This window comes from Cucurbita maxima, unplaced genomic scaffold (genome assembly GCF_002738345.1).
Source record: "Cucurbita maxima cultivar Rimu unplaced genomic scaffold, Cmax_1.0 Cma_Scf00010, whole genome shotgun sequence".
NCBI lineage: Eukaryota > Viridiplantae > Streptophyta > Magnoliopsida > Cucurbitales > Cucurbitaceae > Cucurbita > Cucurbita maxima.
In genome coordinates, this window is record NW_019272026.1 from 2,082,889 (window position 1) to 2,099,640 (window position 16,752).

Sequence of the window (16,752 nt, forward strand, 5' to 3'; positions counted from 1 at the left end):
TCAAGCTCGTCGTCTACTCGAGAGAGGTTTCCACATAAGGAATGTTTTGTTCCCCTTTTCAACCGATGTGGGATCTCACAATTCATTCCCTTTGGGGGTTTAGCGTCTTCGTAGGCACACTGTCCGGTGTCTGGCTCTGATATTATCTATAACAATTTAAGTCAACTGCTAGTAGATATTGTTTACTTTAGCTAGGAACGATCCGTTAGGATGAGCTTAGAAGCACCAAGTTGAGTCTGAAACGATAAGTGAACTTACTACTGGAATACGCTTAGATTGGATGCAATTGTTTGATTCATGAATAACACGTACTCTATGAACCCATTAATGTGTTATTATTTATGTTATGATATCTGAAATAACTGCGAAAGGGGTGAGGAGCATGTACTTCCTTTTTCTGTTTGATTATGATTGCTATGTTGGTATGACATGTTTATGTCCTGCAAGACATCAGGATGTACGATGTATGATATATGTAAATGAAATATCATGAATATGTGTGTATGTCTCATAAGCGTCATGATAAGTTTTATATGCATCTTCTCATTGATCCATGATTTTAATGCAGGATCTCTACATCTTGTATGTCATATGATCATAGATTTTTCTCTAGTCTTATGTACAGATGCATACATCATGATATCATTTGCATTCCTTTCTTTTCCATTGGTTTTTCGATAGCGTGTATTTGTGTTAGTCCATAGTTAGGCTTAGAGGGTACGTTAACGAGTCCACCTAGTGGGCTCATGTAGGCATATATGGTCCGTGTGTAGAGAAGTACTATACACCCAACGTTCCTACCCAAAAAAAAAAAAGTAGAGCCCAAGAAATAGTCATGAAAATTAGGTTTCACTAATCATGATACAATATGTGAATGCATTTTTTGACCTCAATAATGAGGTTACTTACTGAATACTTTTAAAAGTAAATGACTCACCAACAATATCCGAAAAGATAACAATAAAGTACTATCTTACTAAGGCGTTAGATAGATACTCTGACCTTACAAGTCTAGAGCTCTTTATAGAATGTAAAAAAGTAGGTCTCTAACCTATCACACTAAGATTTCGCTTTAATTACTCTACAAAAGGGAATTTCCTAGCCAATGTATTCCTTTAGGCATCACTAATAACCTCAAATATGTTTACTTGCTTAAACTACCTCTTTAAAATGATCTTGAGATGTCACATAGGTTGAAGAGGAGAACGAAACATCCCTTATAAAGGTGTATAAACATCCCTTTAACATACGTGTTTTAAAACCTTGAAGAAAAGCCTAAAAGAAAAAGCTCAAATAAGACAATATCTACTAGCCGTGAGTTTGAGCTGTTATAAATGGTATCAGAACCAGACACCGAACGGTGTGCCACCAAGAACACTGGCCCCCAAGAGAGTGAATTGTTTAATGTATATATATATATATATATAATATAGTTTGAATATGTTCGTCTCCACTAACAGATCGATTTGTGCTCCTTCCCTTGTAACTTTTTGACATCATAGTCTCATTTTGTTTACTTGTAGGGTTATCATGCTTATCAAAGGTTGATATGTTTATTCTTTACAATATCAGAATATCTCTATTTTTATTCTTTTTTTTTTTTTCTTTTTTCATTGCATAATGCAATGTCTACCCTTAATTTATTGGCAGACATTCCTAATTTCTACCACACATAAAATATTGACAGAGATCCCTTTATTCTCACTTGACTGCCACAAAACATGTCTTGCTACTTGTTTGTTACAAGACATGTCGATTTAAGGGACATGTCGATTTAAGGGCATAGCGAAGACGGAAAGATGGAGAAATGCTCGGTTCTTAGTTTTTAAGACTTGTTTTCATGCTAACGTTTTTATATCTCTTGTTTGACAAGAGCATTTGATGGTTCTTGTACTGTTTGATGTAAGTTAATAAACTTGACTGGTTCAATGTTGAATATTGAGCATCACATTTGAATCATAGGATGTTGTGGAACATTTTTAAGAGAAGTTATAAATCGTGGAGCTATTTTTAGGTGAAGTTATTAATCGTGTAGCGTTTTTTTTTTCTTCTTCTTTAAATCGTCATTCGTTGTACGTTTATTTTGAATTTAGGAATCATTGTGATTAAAAGTATTTTAGTACAAAGTGTGTGTTGTGAGTGTTTAATTCTGCTTTGATTATTTACTTCGATGTGCTTCAATCGAGCATCAAAACACTCAAAGGATCGAATTCTCCCTAAAGAGAGGGGTTGATCTGTAATATCAATTACAAAAAAATGAAGTTCGAGTTGATGAACAAAGTGACCAAAAGATCATCATTACAAATGCAAATATAATCTTAATATTGATTAAAGCGGAGAAAATTTCAGGTATCTTGTATACTCCTAAAGTAGATAAATTGTGAGATCTCTTATCAATTGTAGAGGGGAACGAACATTTCTTATAAGGGTATAGAAATCTCTCCCTAGTGGACGCGTTTTAAGACTTTGAGTGGAAGCTCGAAAGGAAAAGTCCAAATATGACAATATCTGTTAGCGATGGACTTAGGTTGTTACACAGGTCAAGACAATATCAAAACTGAGATACATTTAACTTGATAGGAGGTGAATTTTAGCAATGAATAGGGCATTCGAGGTAGAATATGTTTCAATATGTACCTCTAGTTTGAGCTGATGGTTAGCTCATTACTTTATGTCATATCTTGCTTTTGGAGTGCATGCCCTTAAAAAGAAGACGTGCATAATCCAAGACTAAGTACAATATTGAATGATGTTGGTGCCTATGCGAACTTTGCATGTTCGTATGTCTTATTGTGAGAATCTCTTTTTACATTGGATTGTAGAGTCTAATCACCATCGAATCAAGTTCGAGTCGAAGCTCGAAAGAGAACTCAAATGTGTTAGGAGTTAGACGTAACCTCTGTTGAACTAGAGCGATCCAACCAGACCTAAATAATTCCTCCTCTTTCACATTTGAATCAAATCGAAGTTAAACAACGATAACTACGTAATGGAGTTAGGGATAAAAAGAAACGACATTAGAATTTGTACTAGTTCACCTCAAGCTTAGGTTTACATGCAATCGTTTGCAACTCCAAGTTCTACTATATGTGAAGATTACTATGACTCCCTTTTTCATGCTACAAATCTCTCTCTCGAGTTAGTTTCTATTGTTGGTACTTGTTCCCTTCTCCGACCCTCCAATCCACTCCCTTCGAGGTTCACTCTCCAATCTTCACTAGCACATCGTCCGATGTTTGGCTTTGATATCATTTGTAATGGTCTGAGCCCACCGCTAGCAAATATCGTCCTCTTAAGGCTTTCCCTTTCAGGCTTACCCTCAAGATTTTTAAAACACGTTTGCTAGGGAGAGGTTTCCACACTCTTATAAAAAAAATGTTTCATTCTCCTCCCCAACCGATATGGAATCTCACAATCCATCCTTCGAGGCCCAACATCCTCACTAACACTCATTCCCTTCTCCAATCGACGTGGGACACCCCCAATCCATTCCCTTCGTGGCCTTGCGTCCTTCCTGACACACCGCCTCATGTCCACCCCTCTTCAAGGCTTAGTCTCCTCACTGACACATCCTCTGGCATTTTACTCTTATGTCATTTGTAACAACTCAAGCCCACTATTAGCATATATTGTCCTCTTTGGACTTTCCTTTTCGAGTTTCCCCTCAAGATTTTTTAAACGCATCTACTAGGAAAAGGTTTCCACATCCTTATAAAGAATGTTTCGTTCTTCTCTTCAACCGAGGTGGGATCTTTCTTTTGCAAATACTTGTTCTAGCTCTCTTTACAGAGTTGGTGGAAAGATTTCACAAAAGGGTGGGCAAGCATGTTAGAATAAACATGGAACTAAGCAATTGTTCTTTGAAACTCGTGTAGATTTCAACTAATGGATGACTACTAAACATCACTCATGTTACAATCACACCACAATTTATGACCTTTTACAGTTAACATTTCAGTGGATAAAGGTATAAAATCCTAGTACCCCTAAATGCTTTGGAATGAAGAACAGCACAGCTCCCCAATATGATCAAAACAATTATACATTCATAGAGAAAACAACACTCCTAAGATGAACTAAATACTGAGTTCAGGTGCAAATTACACCTCTCAATATAAGAACAGTTTAGAAAGAAATCAGCCAAAAGGTTAGAGCAACCACAGACCTTAGGACTGGAAATATGTTAGTCATAGCGAGTGTACCCCGGCTCGCTCTCAACATCCCCATGAGCATTTGTAGAGCAAGCAGCTTTTCACTGCAAGCTACCAGGCCTGCCAGTTGCAGAGATCGGGGTCGACTGAGGGAACGAGTTGTGAACAATCATATGGCTGTTATCTATAGCGTTTACCATCGATACATTGTTGCCTTTCAGTGTCTGCTCCAACAGGTGAACGAGCGACATGAATATTTCCATTCGAGTCACGTCCCTGTTGGCCTGTAAATGTAAAGCAAAATCGATTCAGTAACATATATAAAGCCCTCATGCTACCCCACCTGAGAGCTAACTACTACACCGAGACCATATTCTTTACTTACCTCAACGGCAAATCGTGCCCATATCTTGTCGTCCCGTGCCTCCATCACTCCTTTCAGTATGGTCAAGCCCATACCACGGATCAAATCAGCTATTTCCAAAAATAACCCCCTCTCTTCACAAAGCATCTGCCACAAAATGGGCATGAAAATGTCAATATAAAGATTATACAAAACCGAAGAGGAGTTTAAACGGAAGACCTACCTCCACGAGCATTTGACGTGGCGGATTCAAATCTTCAACTATGATAGGGCAAACCATAGTTTGTGAACCAACCTCGAACGCCCATGTTGCCCCACCTTCGAAGTTATCTTTTAAAAAGTGTCCGCCTTCTTTGTGGATGATCTGCAATAAGCCAAGGAAACAGAGCTCTCATATCTCTTCATATTCTATAAAAATACGAACGATATATATAACGAACCATGATTACGAGCTCTCAACAGCATGGAGAAAACCGAACAATAGTTAACGAAGAAAAATAGGACAGTAAGTAATCTGATACCTTAGACTCTCCTGTCTGTTTTAACTTGTCAGCATGCTTTGTGACACTTTGCAGGAAAAGCATATGCTTGATGGTTTTTTCGAGTAATGCATCTATGCTACACTGTTAAGAAATCGACACAAAATAGTTAGTTCATGAGAATCATAGATATGAAAGTGTTCGAAAGTTCGATGTTTATTTGTAAAACGAATTACTTTTGCTCCATTTGGCACGATCTCTCGCAGTTCCTTTACGCGATCCTGTATCATTTGGCGATCTTTGGGCCTTGGTCTTGGGTTCTCTCCCGGTTTAAGCCTTTTACGACTCGATTTGTTCACTTCATCAGGCCTCTTAGAATAGGCTGTCGACACGCTACTGTCACGCTTCAAATTATCTCCCTGTTCAACCCATGAACTGATTTGAGATCCATATACTGAAGAACTTTGAGAACAATTTGCCAATTCATTTTGTCTACAACCAGATCTGAAAGAGCTATTATCTAACGTCCCCACTTCACCCCGAGACTTAGGGACGCCGAAAACTCCCCTCTGCGCACTTGACTGTCCATAAATCAAACTACTCGGACCAGAGGAGCTACCGATTTTAGTCAATGTCGTCCTACAAGAAGTGCTATCATCTGAACACTGTTTGATGGCAGAGTGACCTCTGGAGACTATAGCATCTAAAAGTTGGTCAGAGGCTGTCATGGAATTCATCCCTGATTCAGGTATCGTTCTACATGTAGAAGAGACGTTTGAGCTCAAGCCAGCCTCGAGAGCGTTCATTACCTGAGATGCATCAGAATTCTGCCTGTCCTTGTTGTGCACACTCTCAGATAAACTGTTCCAGTTGTCACTTAGAAGTTTATTCTTATACTCCACACCTAGAATATCGAACAAGTCGTCACCTGAAGACGGTAGAGCACAAATTTGTTCATTTTTAATATGCGGGAGTCTCGAGCTCTCAAATCCGTTAAAATGGTTCAAGTAATCATCAGCAAGACCAGACATGTAGTCATCCAAGGACACGACATTCTCCAGTTGAGTCCATGTAGTATTAAGAGCTTCAAATAAATCATTATCTGCTGATGGGGCTGCTTCCAAAATTGCTTTTCCACAGTTCTCTAGTGACCGTTGACTAGGTGTAACCGAACAACCTAGCCCACCAGATAAAGAAACCTCATCGGCCTTCGAATCGAGAGCATTTTGCACCTCGATTCCACCCTGCTCGCCCCCATAAACACCTTTTTCAGTTGCCCGGTGGTCATTAGAAACAGAGACTGGAACTGAAAATGGCTTTGAACCAATAGTTTTTGTTTCCTTTGACTGGCTGCTTTCAACTAATGGATGATTCGTTGTCACGGACCTATTTTCATTATCGATCGTCATGCCACCAGGTGCCACCAGTTGAGACGGGTTACAAGTATTTGATGAATTCAAGCCAGCTGAAAGATTCTGATTTCCCACTAATTTCAGGCTGCTATGCGCAACGGTCGATAGAAAGACACCAGATTGGGAGTTGTACAAAGAACTCAAAGAAGCCTGCTGGTGAAACCGTGGCTCAGTATTTGGAAGAATGACTTCAGCTCTGACACGTCCATACTCCAAATCGTCTCTTGAAGAGAGATTCGGCTTCATCGCTAGAATATCGTTTGATAGACCAAGATTTTGATGAGGAATTGCCAGAGCTCGGGTCATGTAAGGATTTTGCGATGTTGAAGAAGCAGCAAGATGATTATTAGACCAGATCTCTTGAAACAGCAAATTAGAAGGCTGATTGGACCTTGAAGCTAGCAATGAGTTGTCTTGTGGGTTGCAATTGCCATCCATCAATAAGGGATCCATCACGTTGCAACTTCGAGAAGGGTCCGTAAGTCCAGCCATTCGAGAAGGGTCTTTTCCATCATACGTCTCAGAGAGAAGAGCACCAGGCACAGACCCTAAATGTAGTATCAAACTCTTTACGTCGTTTACAAACATCAAGTTCTCCATGATCTGAAGAAGCAATTCAAGAACATCATTAAGGGAACTCAGAAGTCTGATGAGGTAAAGCTAATACTCGATGTAATCGAACGATTTCTATAGTTCTCGGACTATAGAAAATAGCTGATATGATAGTCAACCACTAGCATATTTACAGGGTAACCAATGGTATCATCCTCCAGATGTATGTTATAAGACAATTAGTCAAAAGCCATAGGTACAAACAGAACTAAAGCTTTGATGGGTACTCACTGAAAAGGACGAGCCCAGCTGTACAACTCCATGAGGAAGTACCGGAATAACTGCGACGGTCTGCAAATGAGATACAAAAGCTTTTCACGACACTGTTCGAGGAAACAATTTTTTTACAGGGGATAGAAGATGTAGGAAAATCTATCAAACCTTCATTCCAGCTAAAAATTGTTGATGCAACTCATTGAGAACCTGAAAGCACATCCCAAAAGATTTAATGGTCAATGCAAAAATTACGATCTATTTTAATCATGAACCTTTCACATCAACCATGTAAATTTAAGAGGTTAGAAACGTGATCAAAGAATGTTGTGAGATCCCATGTCAGTTGGAAAGGGGAAATAAACATTATTTATAAGATTATGGAAACCTCTCCCTAGCAGACGCGTTTTAAAAACCTTGAGGGGAAGCCCGAAAGGGAAAGCCCAAATAGGACAATATCTGCTTAACAGTGGGCTTGGGCTGATACAAATGGTATCAGAGCCAGACACCGGTCGATGTGCCAACGAGGAGGCTGAGCCTCTAAAGGGGTGGACGTGAGGCAGTGCCAGCAAGGATGTTGGGTCTCAAAAGGGACTGGACTAGGAGGTCCCACATCGATTGGAGAAGGGAACAAGAACCAGCGAGGAAGCTGGGGTCGAAGGAGGGTGGATTGCGAGATCCTACATCGGTTGGAGAGGGGAACGAAGCATTCTTTATAAGAGTGTGGAAACCTCTCCCTAGCAGACACGTTTTAAAAACCTTGAAGAAAAGCCCAAAGAGGTCAATATCTGTTAGAGGTACGCTTAAGCTGTTACAATGTGCCAGCAAGGAGGCTGAGTCCCTAAGGAGGGTGGACACGAGGCGGTATGCCAGCAAGGACGTTGGACCCCGAAGGAGATAGATTGGGGAGTCCTACATTGATTGGAGAAGGAAACAAGTGTCAGCAAGGACGCTGGCCCCCCAAGGGGGGGTGTGAATTTTGAGATCCCATATCGGTTGGAGAGGGGAACAAAGCATTCTTTATAAAGGTGTAGAAAACTCTCCCTAGCAGACGCGTTTTAAAAACCTTGAGGGGAAGCCCGAAAGGGAAAGCCCAAAAAGGACAACATCTGCTAGCGGTGGACTTAGGCTATTACAGAATGAGTCCAGGACAAGCAAGTTGGTTTCCAAAGGATGTAACCATTAAAACGTGAATTACTCATAATCCCATTTCCATTGTACCATACCCTCGTTGAGAATATTCGTGATTCCAACGACTTTATGAGCAGTAAAACATTTGATGCATACCTCTGGTGGATAAGCATCTCTGGTGTAATTGCTTGACAGAATCCACTGGTGGTTTCCTGTAAACGCAGCTCGCCCAACAATCCTGAAAACGATAAACGTGCATAGCATGTTCGGTTAAAACAAGTACTGAAAAGAAGAACAAAAGAGGATAATCGAGCTCTGGAAGCTGCTTACCCTTCACCTACTAAACTAATCTGTTTATTCAACATCATCTTGTTAATTAAGGAATAAAGTTTGTCGTCCACACGATTCGCCTGTTGTGAGGAGGAACTTTGGGAATACCCCCAACATCCTTCCCATTCCCCAAGGGGTAATTTGGAGCTCCCACTTCCAGATGACTCAAAGCTGGGTAAGAGCTGGTAATGGCATTCTTCCCAAATCAGGAGCCTGCAAGTCCAAAATGCCTCACATTCATGCTCAAAGATAACTAAAGATTCAAATTGAAACAAAGCAGGACGATATCATCCTTGCCTCAGTGTAACATTGAGAAAAGAAAACTGTAATAACCCACGCCCACCGCTAATAGATATTGTCATTTTTGGGTTTTCCCTTTCGGGTTTTCCCTCAAAGTTTCCACACCCTTATAACGAATACTTCGTTCCCTTCTTCAACCGATGTGGGATCTCATAATCCACCCCCCTTGGAAGCCCAGCGTCCTCACTGGCACGCCACTCGATGTCTAGCTCTGATACCATTTGTAACAACCCAAGCCCATCGTTAGCATATATTGTCCTCTTTTGGGCTTCCCTTCATAAACCCTTATAAGAACTACTTCATTCCCCTCTCCAACCGAGGTGGGATCTCTTAATCCACCCCCTTAGGAGCCCTGCGAGAACGCAGGCACACCGTCCAATGTCTAACTCTGATATCAATTGTAACAGACCCAGCCCACTGCTAGTAGATATTATCCTATTTGGGCTTTCCCTTTCAGGGCTTTCCCTCATAAACGCATCTGTTGGGGATAGGTTTCCACACCCTTATAAGAAATGTTTCGTTCCCCTCTCCAACCAATATGGGATCTCATAATCTACCCCCCTTAGAAGTCCAACGTCCTCATTGGCACACCGCCCGGTGTCCAGCTCTGAAACCATCTGTAACAGCCCAAGCCCACCACTAGCATATATTGTCCTTTTTCAACTTTCCCTTTCGAGCTTCCCCTCCTAAACACGTCAGCTAGGGAGAGATTTTCACACCCTTATAAGGAATGCTTCGTTCCCCTCTCTAACCGATGTAGGATCTCATAATCCACCCCCCTTGGAAGCCTAGTATCAACTAGAGAGAGATTTCCACACCCTTACAAGGAATGCTTCGTTCCCCTCTCCAACCGATGTTGGATCTCACAAAAACAAATCAGTCAAAGGATCTAAAAGTATGAACATCTAACTCTATTCCCTCAGCCAAGCCAAGATTCTATGAAAGCAGGCCATCAACATATTACTCAAAGACCAGCTGGTCTTAAAAAGCAAACGCCAGTCCACAGAACATGATATCAGAAAGAGAAAAACAAACAAGGAAGCTAAAGCCAAAGCCAAAGCCAAAGTCAGAGGCCATTAATCTTCAGAACAAAGCAGAATCCATCCAAAAAATCAGCTAAAAAGGGATAAAGAAGCAAGGAAAAGGCCACATATCAAACAATCTGCTTTAACCACTCATGTGAACTACTTCAACACAACACAAGCTACCAAAAAAAACATAAATCCAAAGCTAATTAATGAACTTCCCACTTTAAAGGATTCAAAGACAGTAATCTCTAGGGCACTTTTTAACTTTTCTTCCCCTTTTCCAATTGAACTAAACTCCAACAAAGCAATGAAACCCAGATCCCATTAAGGATATTCCTATGCTCCAAACAAAAATAAAAAACATGGGATTTCATGGGGTTTTGGAGAACAAATCTTACTTGGAATTTTGGCAACCGATCTTCCAGAACACAGAATAACACCACTGATTCGAACCACAAAGAGCCTTGAGCGTTTCTTTAAGCGAAAACCTCATAGCTACTGAAGCAATTTTTTATAATACCCAACACAAAACATGCACGAAACAGTAGAGAACAAGAACATAAAATGCTCAAGCGCCGATGAGACCGTATATTTCTCAAGCTATTTCAAATTTCCCATTCTAATTTCTAACTTCCACGACACGATCCTCTCCCTGCCTGCTTCGTTCTCAAACCACCGCTCCTTTTCCTAACTGGGTCAATATTTCCCACAATTCTTCTCCGGCAAGCCATGCTCCGGCGAGCCGAAAGCTTGAAAAACAGAGAGGAAAAGGTGGAGTGGGAGAGAAACAGAGCAGGAACAGCGACAAGCGCTTTCTCCCAAAGCGCCTACACTATTCCACAGGTCTGAATCTTGTAGACTGCCATGATCTGCTCCATTTCTGAGCTCAGGGAAGAATTAAAATGGGTGGGAATCAAAATCCGAGAGGAGCGGGGAATTTGAGCTCAAGAAGAAGAACTGGGTCGTTTCAGAGTGGAAATGGGTGTTGATCCTTCCAGTTAATTGCGATGAAAATGGGTTTCTTTGAGATTCGAAACTGGGTCTGCTCAGTTCTTCCTTCTTCTTCCTCCTTCCTCTTCTCGTTCACTTTGGCTCCGCAAATTTCTCTCGTAATCACTCTGTGAGAAAAGCTCTGCAACTGCTGTGAAGTCCACCATAAAAAGAACACAAGAAGAAAAGGTGAGTTTCCCAAAACGGGCTCATATCTCCTATTATTTACAAAAGTACCACTCTACCTTTTATTATATTTTATTGGTACAAAATTACCATTTTAACCTTTCAAGAAAAACATTTCTATATATATAACCGGAATTCTTAGAGCTAAATTAATAAAATAAAAAATAAACTTTGAAATATTATGAATTAACTGAGAGCGATTGCTTACCTCGCTCGAAGTACTTCACAAAGACAAAATTTTAGTTGAAATTGTACTTCGTCTATCTGTTCACTTCTTCAAATTACATTTTTGTCCTTTTTCGGGTAATAAATACTTTTTTTTGTCATCCTCATTTTATTAATCTATTTTTCTCGGTCTAGCCATCAAAAGAGTTGAAAGATCGGACCTCAATTAAATAGAGCTAACCATTTTTATAAGAACGAAATTTCCGTAATTAATCGAAAAAAAAAACTTTGAAATCTTATGAATTAACGAGAGCAATTAGGTCTTCTTTCTTATGAAAGCTAAAAAGAGTGATTATATAACTCGACTTGAAGTAATTTACGAACCGTACTCGATCCATCTGTCTGCTTCTTAAAATTACAATTTTATCCTTTTTCGATTGAATATATACTTTTTGTGAATATTTTAAATCATTAATAATAGATTATAATCAAAATTGAAATATCAAATTTGTAATTTAGGTAAATTTGAATTTATATAAATTTGTGAGTGGAGAGGGTAATTATATTTTGGGAGGCCGTAGAGGTTCAAGTGTGGACACGTGTTGGGATGTGGTTGGCTTCTGATGCAGTGCGGATTGCCCTTACCTTTTTGTTTAATTACCCTTATGTCCCCTCCATAAAAAAAACTATTTTCTTTTTTCTTTTTATTTTATTTTATTTTATTTTATAATGCAACCTTACTTTTTTCACTTTTTAATGCTTTCGAGAAAAAAAACGGGGCGCAAAAAAAAATATATAATAAATAAATAAAAGAGCACGTGTCACCTACCATATTCCTTCTTTGTGCAATTTTTAAAAAAATATTCTTCATCGAGCGTTTCGATCAGTATTCTAAATTTGGATTAGGCACCTGATGATCCCGACATTCTCCAACGATATGGTCTATGTTACTTACGTTAGGAACGCACAATAACACACCCTCGACTTAGATGAACACAAAGAACAAAAGAGAATCGTACAACATACTCGATTTAGATGAACACAAAGAATAGAATAAATAAAATACTACAACAAAAAAAATATTAGTTAGAGTTTTATCATAACTTTAGATCATTCACGGTATATATACATACATACATTAAACTCGGTTCAATTGGATCGATTGGGATCAATTTGACTGTTTCATTCATTCGGGAAGCGCGAGTTACAAGTGTGGCTACTCAATAGAGGATTACAACTCTAATTTTTTCGAGACTCTGACTTCTCTTATCACACGAGAGGTTCAGAAAAAACTACGGGTCGAAAAATTATTTAAAATTAAATGATTTTTAAAAGATTTAAAAGTAAATAACTGTTTTTTAAAGGACTTTTTAGCAATAATGGTGAGGGTATATTCTAGCAAGTTCAAAGTACATTCACTTTCCAGATTTTTGTTAGATTTTACAAACCCTTGCCGTATTATAACTTTTTATAATTTTGTTTAAATTAATTTATTAAATATATTGCATGTGACGTACTCGACATTTTTTAAATTTCATAAATTTATTAGACACAAAATTAAAAATTTAACGTCCTAATAAAATTATTGAATATATTGGTCAATTTAAAAAATTGAATATGTCTGATTAAGAGCTCAAGCTCGCTAGTAAATATTATCTATTTTGAGTCGTTACGTATAGGTGCTTTCCACATACTTGTAAGGAATGATTCGTTTTCTTTCCAACCAATGTGGATTTTCACAATTCATCTGTCTTGGAGGCTCGGTGTCACGGTGATGCTTGTCTAAGGTGTGTTGTCCATTGTCGAAACCCTTGTCTTGTACTACTTTACCTCTTTCATTTATGTTGTATTATTTCTTTCTTGTTTTCTTTAAGAATATGGCGTTTCGGCGAGATCATTGCTACGTCTGGTAGACATGAAATACCTCAAAATGTATCATAGGAGATGTGACTAATTGTCAAATTCATCCTACCCGAAAAGTTACATACTGTTTAAGCCGTTGTTGTCGTCTTTTTACTTGCATGCTACCACTCTCAATCTTGCTTTCAACCGATGTTGGCTTAACACCACTCGAGGTTTGAATACATGTATGCAACGTGGTCAGAAGTTGGCTTGATTCACTCTGTATTGAGAGTGAGTGACACCCAATCACCAAATCCGCTACCAAGAAAAGGCGATTGTGATACCCAGCATCCTTATTGGTTCATCACCCGGTGTCTGATTCTGATACTATCTTTAATAGTTCAAGTCCACTGCTAACAAATATTATTCGTTTTAACTCGCTATGTATCTCCGTCAACCTCACGGTCAATTAGAGAGAGGTTTGCACAGTTCTATAAGGAATATTTCGTTTATGTTTCCAACCAACGTGAGATCTGACACGTACCGATCATTAAACAAACCAAAAATCACATAATCGAACAAAGATATTTTAATAAAGAAATCTTAGGTTGTGGTCGAAAACAATTTGGATTCTTCTCTTTCTCTCTCTAATATATTAAAAATGGTCCATTGAGTGTAATCAAGTATGTGCATGTTGCACCTATTATTTAACCTAATCTTTAGCTATCTCTTCTTTTTATATTTTATATTTTCACCATCATATATTATATTACATTCCTTTGTACTCTTTTTTATTTTTTATTTTTTTAAATTAGGTCATAATCATTTTTTATTTCGAAATTATAAATTTATTTATATGAGGGGAGGGTATCTCTTAGCCCATAGCCATTCAATTTCATGAACCCACACCATAATTGTTTTCATTTTTAATCGCTTTTAATTCTAAGTTTTAATAAATGGTGTTGCTCATACTTTTCTCGGGTTTCAAGTTTCGGGTTTCTAGCTGCCTCACAGCCAATGGCATTTGTTCCATTACTATCATGGATCGTGACTATAGGTTATATGGCTCGTGTCGTGTTCTAACGTTGTAGCCTTGAAGGAGAAACCCTAGAGGAAGGATGCACGAGGAAGAAAAGGGTATGAACTGGTCTAGTTTGAACTCGGAATTTACCTATCTAGTTTAATCTGATCGACTGGTTCAATCTAGTTGAACTCATCTGATTTCCTCTACGTATGAAAGAGTCACTCCCCGTATGTTTATGTTCTGACCTATAGAATCACGTCTACATGTTTCGAACATACTTGACAAGGTCACTCCTTGAATATATAGGATATGATCTATAGGGTCGTGTTCTACATGTTTATGATACACATGATAAAGACACAACACGTTGCATGTTTATCATTCATGTTTTTTTATTCTTTGGTACCAACCACAAGTCGTTACAGTTTGTATCAGAGCTCGTAGATTCGTTTTACATTATAAACATCAACTCTCTCTATAGCTCGATTTAAAGAAAACGTCCTGCCACAACCAAGTATTTGGTTACCAAACTAGTAGCTAAAAATATATAATCGAACGTAAACTCGTAGATACTTTTAAATGTAAATAAATTAATATAAAAAAGTTGTAGGATGAAGAGATATTCATAAAATTAGTTGAATAAAAACAAACAAATAACTCCAATTTGTGAATCTAATGAAGAAAATAATTATTTAATATTTTTCAATCATATTTTAAAATCCAAATATTATTATTATTATTATTATAAATAGAATGATTCTGGACTCTACACTGACATTGTCAGTATGCTGTCCCCTTTTAATTACCTAATTTTTAATTACAATATTTTTAAATTATCATTTATGAAATTAATTAAAAAAAAGTCTCGAAATTTTAACCATTAATTTTGAAACAATTACCCAATGCCCAAAAAATCCCCTTTGCCAACGCAGCATTATTTATTTATTTAAATATTTTAAGTTTTAAACTCCGCATGCCGGTGAAAAGTGAAAAGTGAAGGTGAGTATTGACCGTTGATTGATTACGTACTTTGAGAATCAATGGCTGAGATGGCGTATGGGAGATATGCAAACTCCCAAAATACTGGTCAGAATTGCACTGATTGTTTTTTATTGGGTTGGTGAGTGACTGACGGGTCAGTTTAATTTTATTTGTTTTTTAATAGATAATATATGGTTAAGGGGCATAAAAAGGAGGAGCCAACATTAGTTGGGAGACACATGAGAGTGTGATTCTTATGAAATTTTTTAACATAAAAAAAAAAAAAAAAAACGATTGAGTTTGTGATTTGAGCAGCTTAAACATTCACGGCTCGTATTGTATCACTAAAATCGGTTACAAACGTTGAATAGTTTAGTTGGATTGGGTTGGTCGGGTTGACCCGATAAAAAAAATGTCAACCCCAAACCAATAGAAACTTTCAGTTTTCTAAAAACTTCAACCTAATTGAACCGAGAAAAACCTAACTCAACCAGACTTTTATCGAGTCATATGAACACCCTTCGTATTTTTTAAAACTTTTAGATTGAGTAATTACGAGAAACAAAATCTTTAATTTTACTGATGTAATTTTTTTACCATTGTTTAACAGTAAATAGTGTCTATTTAGTTGAACTACCGAAAAAATGAATCTGGTTGGAATAGGTAATAACTATCAATCATTTTAAAGCATTTTTAACCGTCAGATCTTAAAGATCGGTTTCATTCAAATATGATCTCGGTTCAATCATAAATCTCTATTTTTTATTTATTTAACGAATTTCAATTTTAAAAAATTCACAAATTAAGAATGATATTAATATTTTTTTTTTATTTTTCTATGCAATCATACCTTTTTTAATTATAAAAGAGTATAATTTACTCCATCAGAACTATCATTTCAATATAAATAAATAAATGGACGTAGAAATATAAAATAATTATGATAATAACAACCCAAAAATAATAATAATAATATATTTACCACGTACGTTAATGTCGTATAATATAATAGAAATATTATTTATAGTCTAATTAATTCTCAAATGTCTCGTGTGATACTCAAGTAAATGAGAAGTAAATAAATGAACCTAAACTATATTTGAATAGAGGGATCAAACGTATTTGACTCGGAGTAGTTTTATTTTAGGTAACCTCCTAAGAATTGTCTCGGGAAATAAACGTATTCAAGCTCTCGTTCATATGTGATCTTGATTCATTCATATACCTCATGTTTACACGGGTGTCACAGCCAACTGATGTCATTTTCGGGAATGATGGTTTCATTTTACGCTTTGATGTGAAAATTAAATTACAATCCCATAACACATACACATTCATGCAAGCAATATAATGATCAAATATATCATCATGAACGAGTAATGTTCTAGCATAGGCAAACAATAAGAAAAGGCGGAAACGTTTTCATATTATTGTAGTAGTTTTAGCTGATAGCAATGTGTAACGAGCCAAAGCGAACAACATCTACTAGCAGTGAATTTAGGCTATTACAAGTGGTATCAGAGTCAGAAGCCAAGTAGTGTAAC

At 37.6% G+C, this 16,752-nt stretch overlaps 1 protein-coding gene across 1 annotated transcript; it reads right to left on the reverse strand.

Annotated features, from left to right (window-relative positions):
• Positions 1-3,803: 3,803 nt before the first annotated feature.
• LOC111485386 (transcription factor LHW-like) lies at positions 3,804-11,150 on the reverse strand. Its single transcript, XM_023132252.1, has 10 exons — positions 10,419-11,150; positions 8,693-8,905; positions 8,519-8,600; positions 7,400-7,441; positions 7,250-7,309; positions 5,231-7,009; positions 5,037-5,138; positions 4,739-4,879; positions 4,537-4,662; positions 3,804-4,435 (listed from the first exon to the last, which is right to left on the reverse strand). The coding sequence occupies exons 1-10, from the start codon at positions 10,511-10,513 to the stop codon at positions 4,253-4,255; spliced, it is 2,823 nt and encodes a 940-aa protein (XP_022988020.1). The 5' UTR covers positions 10,514-11,150; the 3' UTR covers positions 3,804-4,252.
• Positions 11,151-16,752: the final 5,602 nt, after the last annotated feature.

Bases quoted from the DNA above. Each gene is read 5' to 3' on its own strand.
- LOC111485386 (XM_023132252.1), bottom strand. From the start codon at position 10,513: ATGAGGTTTTCGCTTAAAGAAACGCTCAAGGCTCTTTGTGGTTCGAAT. The intron at 7,442-8,518 runs GTATGCATCAAA...ATGTGCTTTCAG, and splicing joins GAGATGCTTATCCACCAGAG to GTTCTCAATGAGTTGCATCA. The intron at 4,663-4,738 runs GTAGGTCTTCCG...ATTTTGTGGCAG, and splicing joins CACGTCAAATGCTCGTGGAG to ATGCTTTGTGAAGAGAGGGG.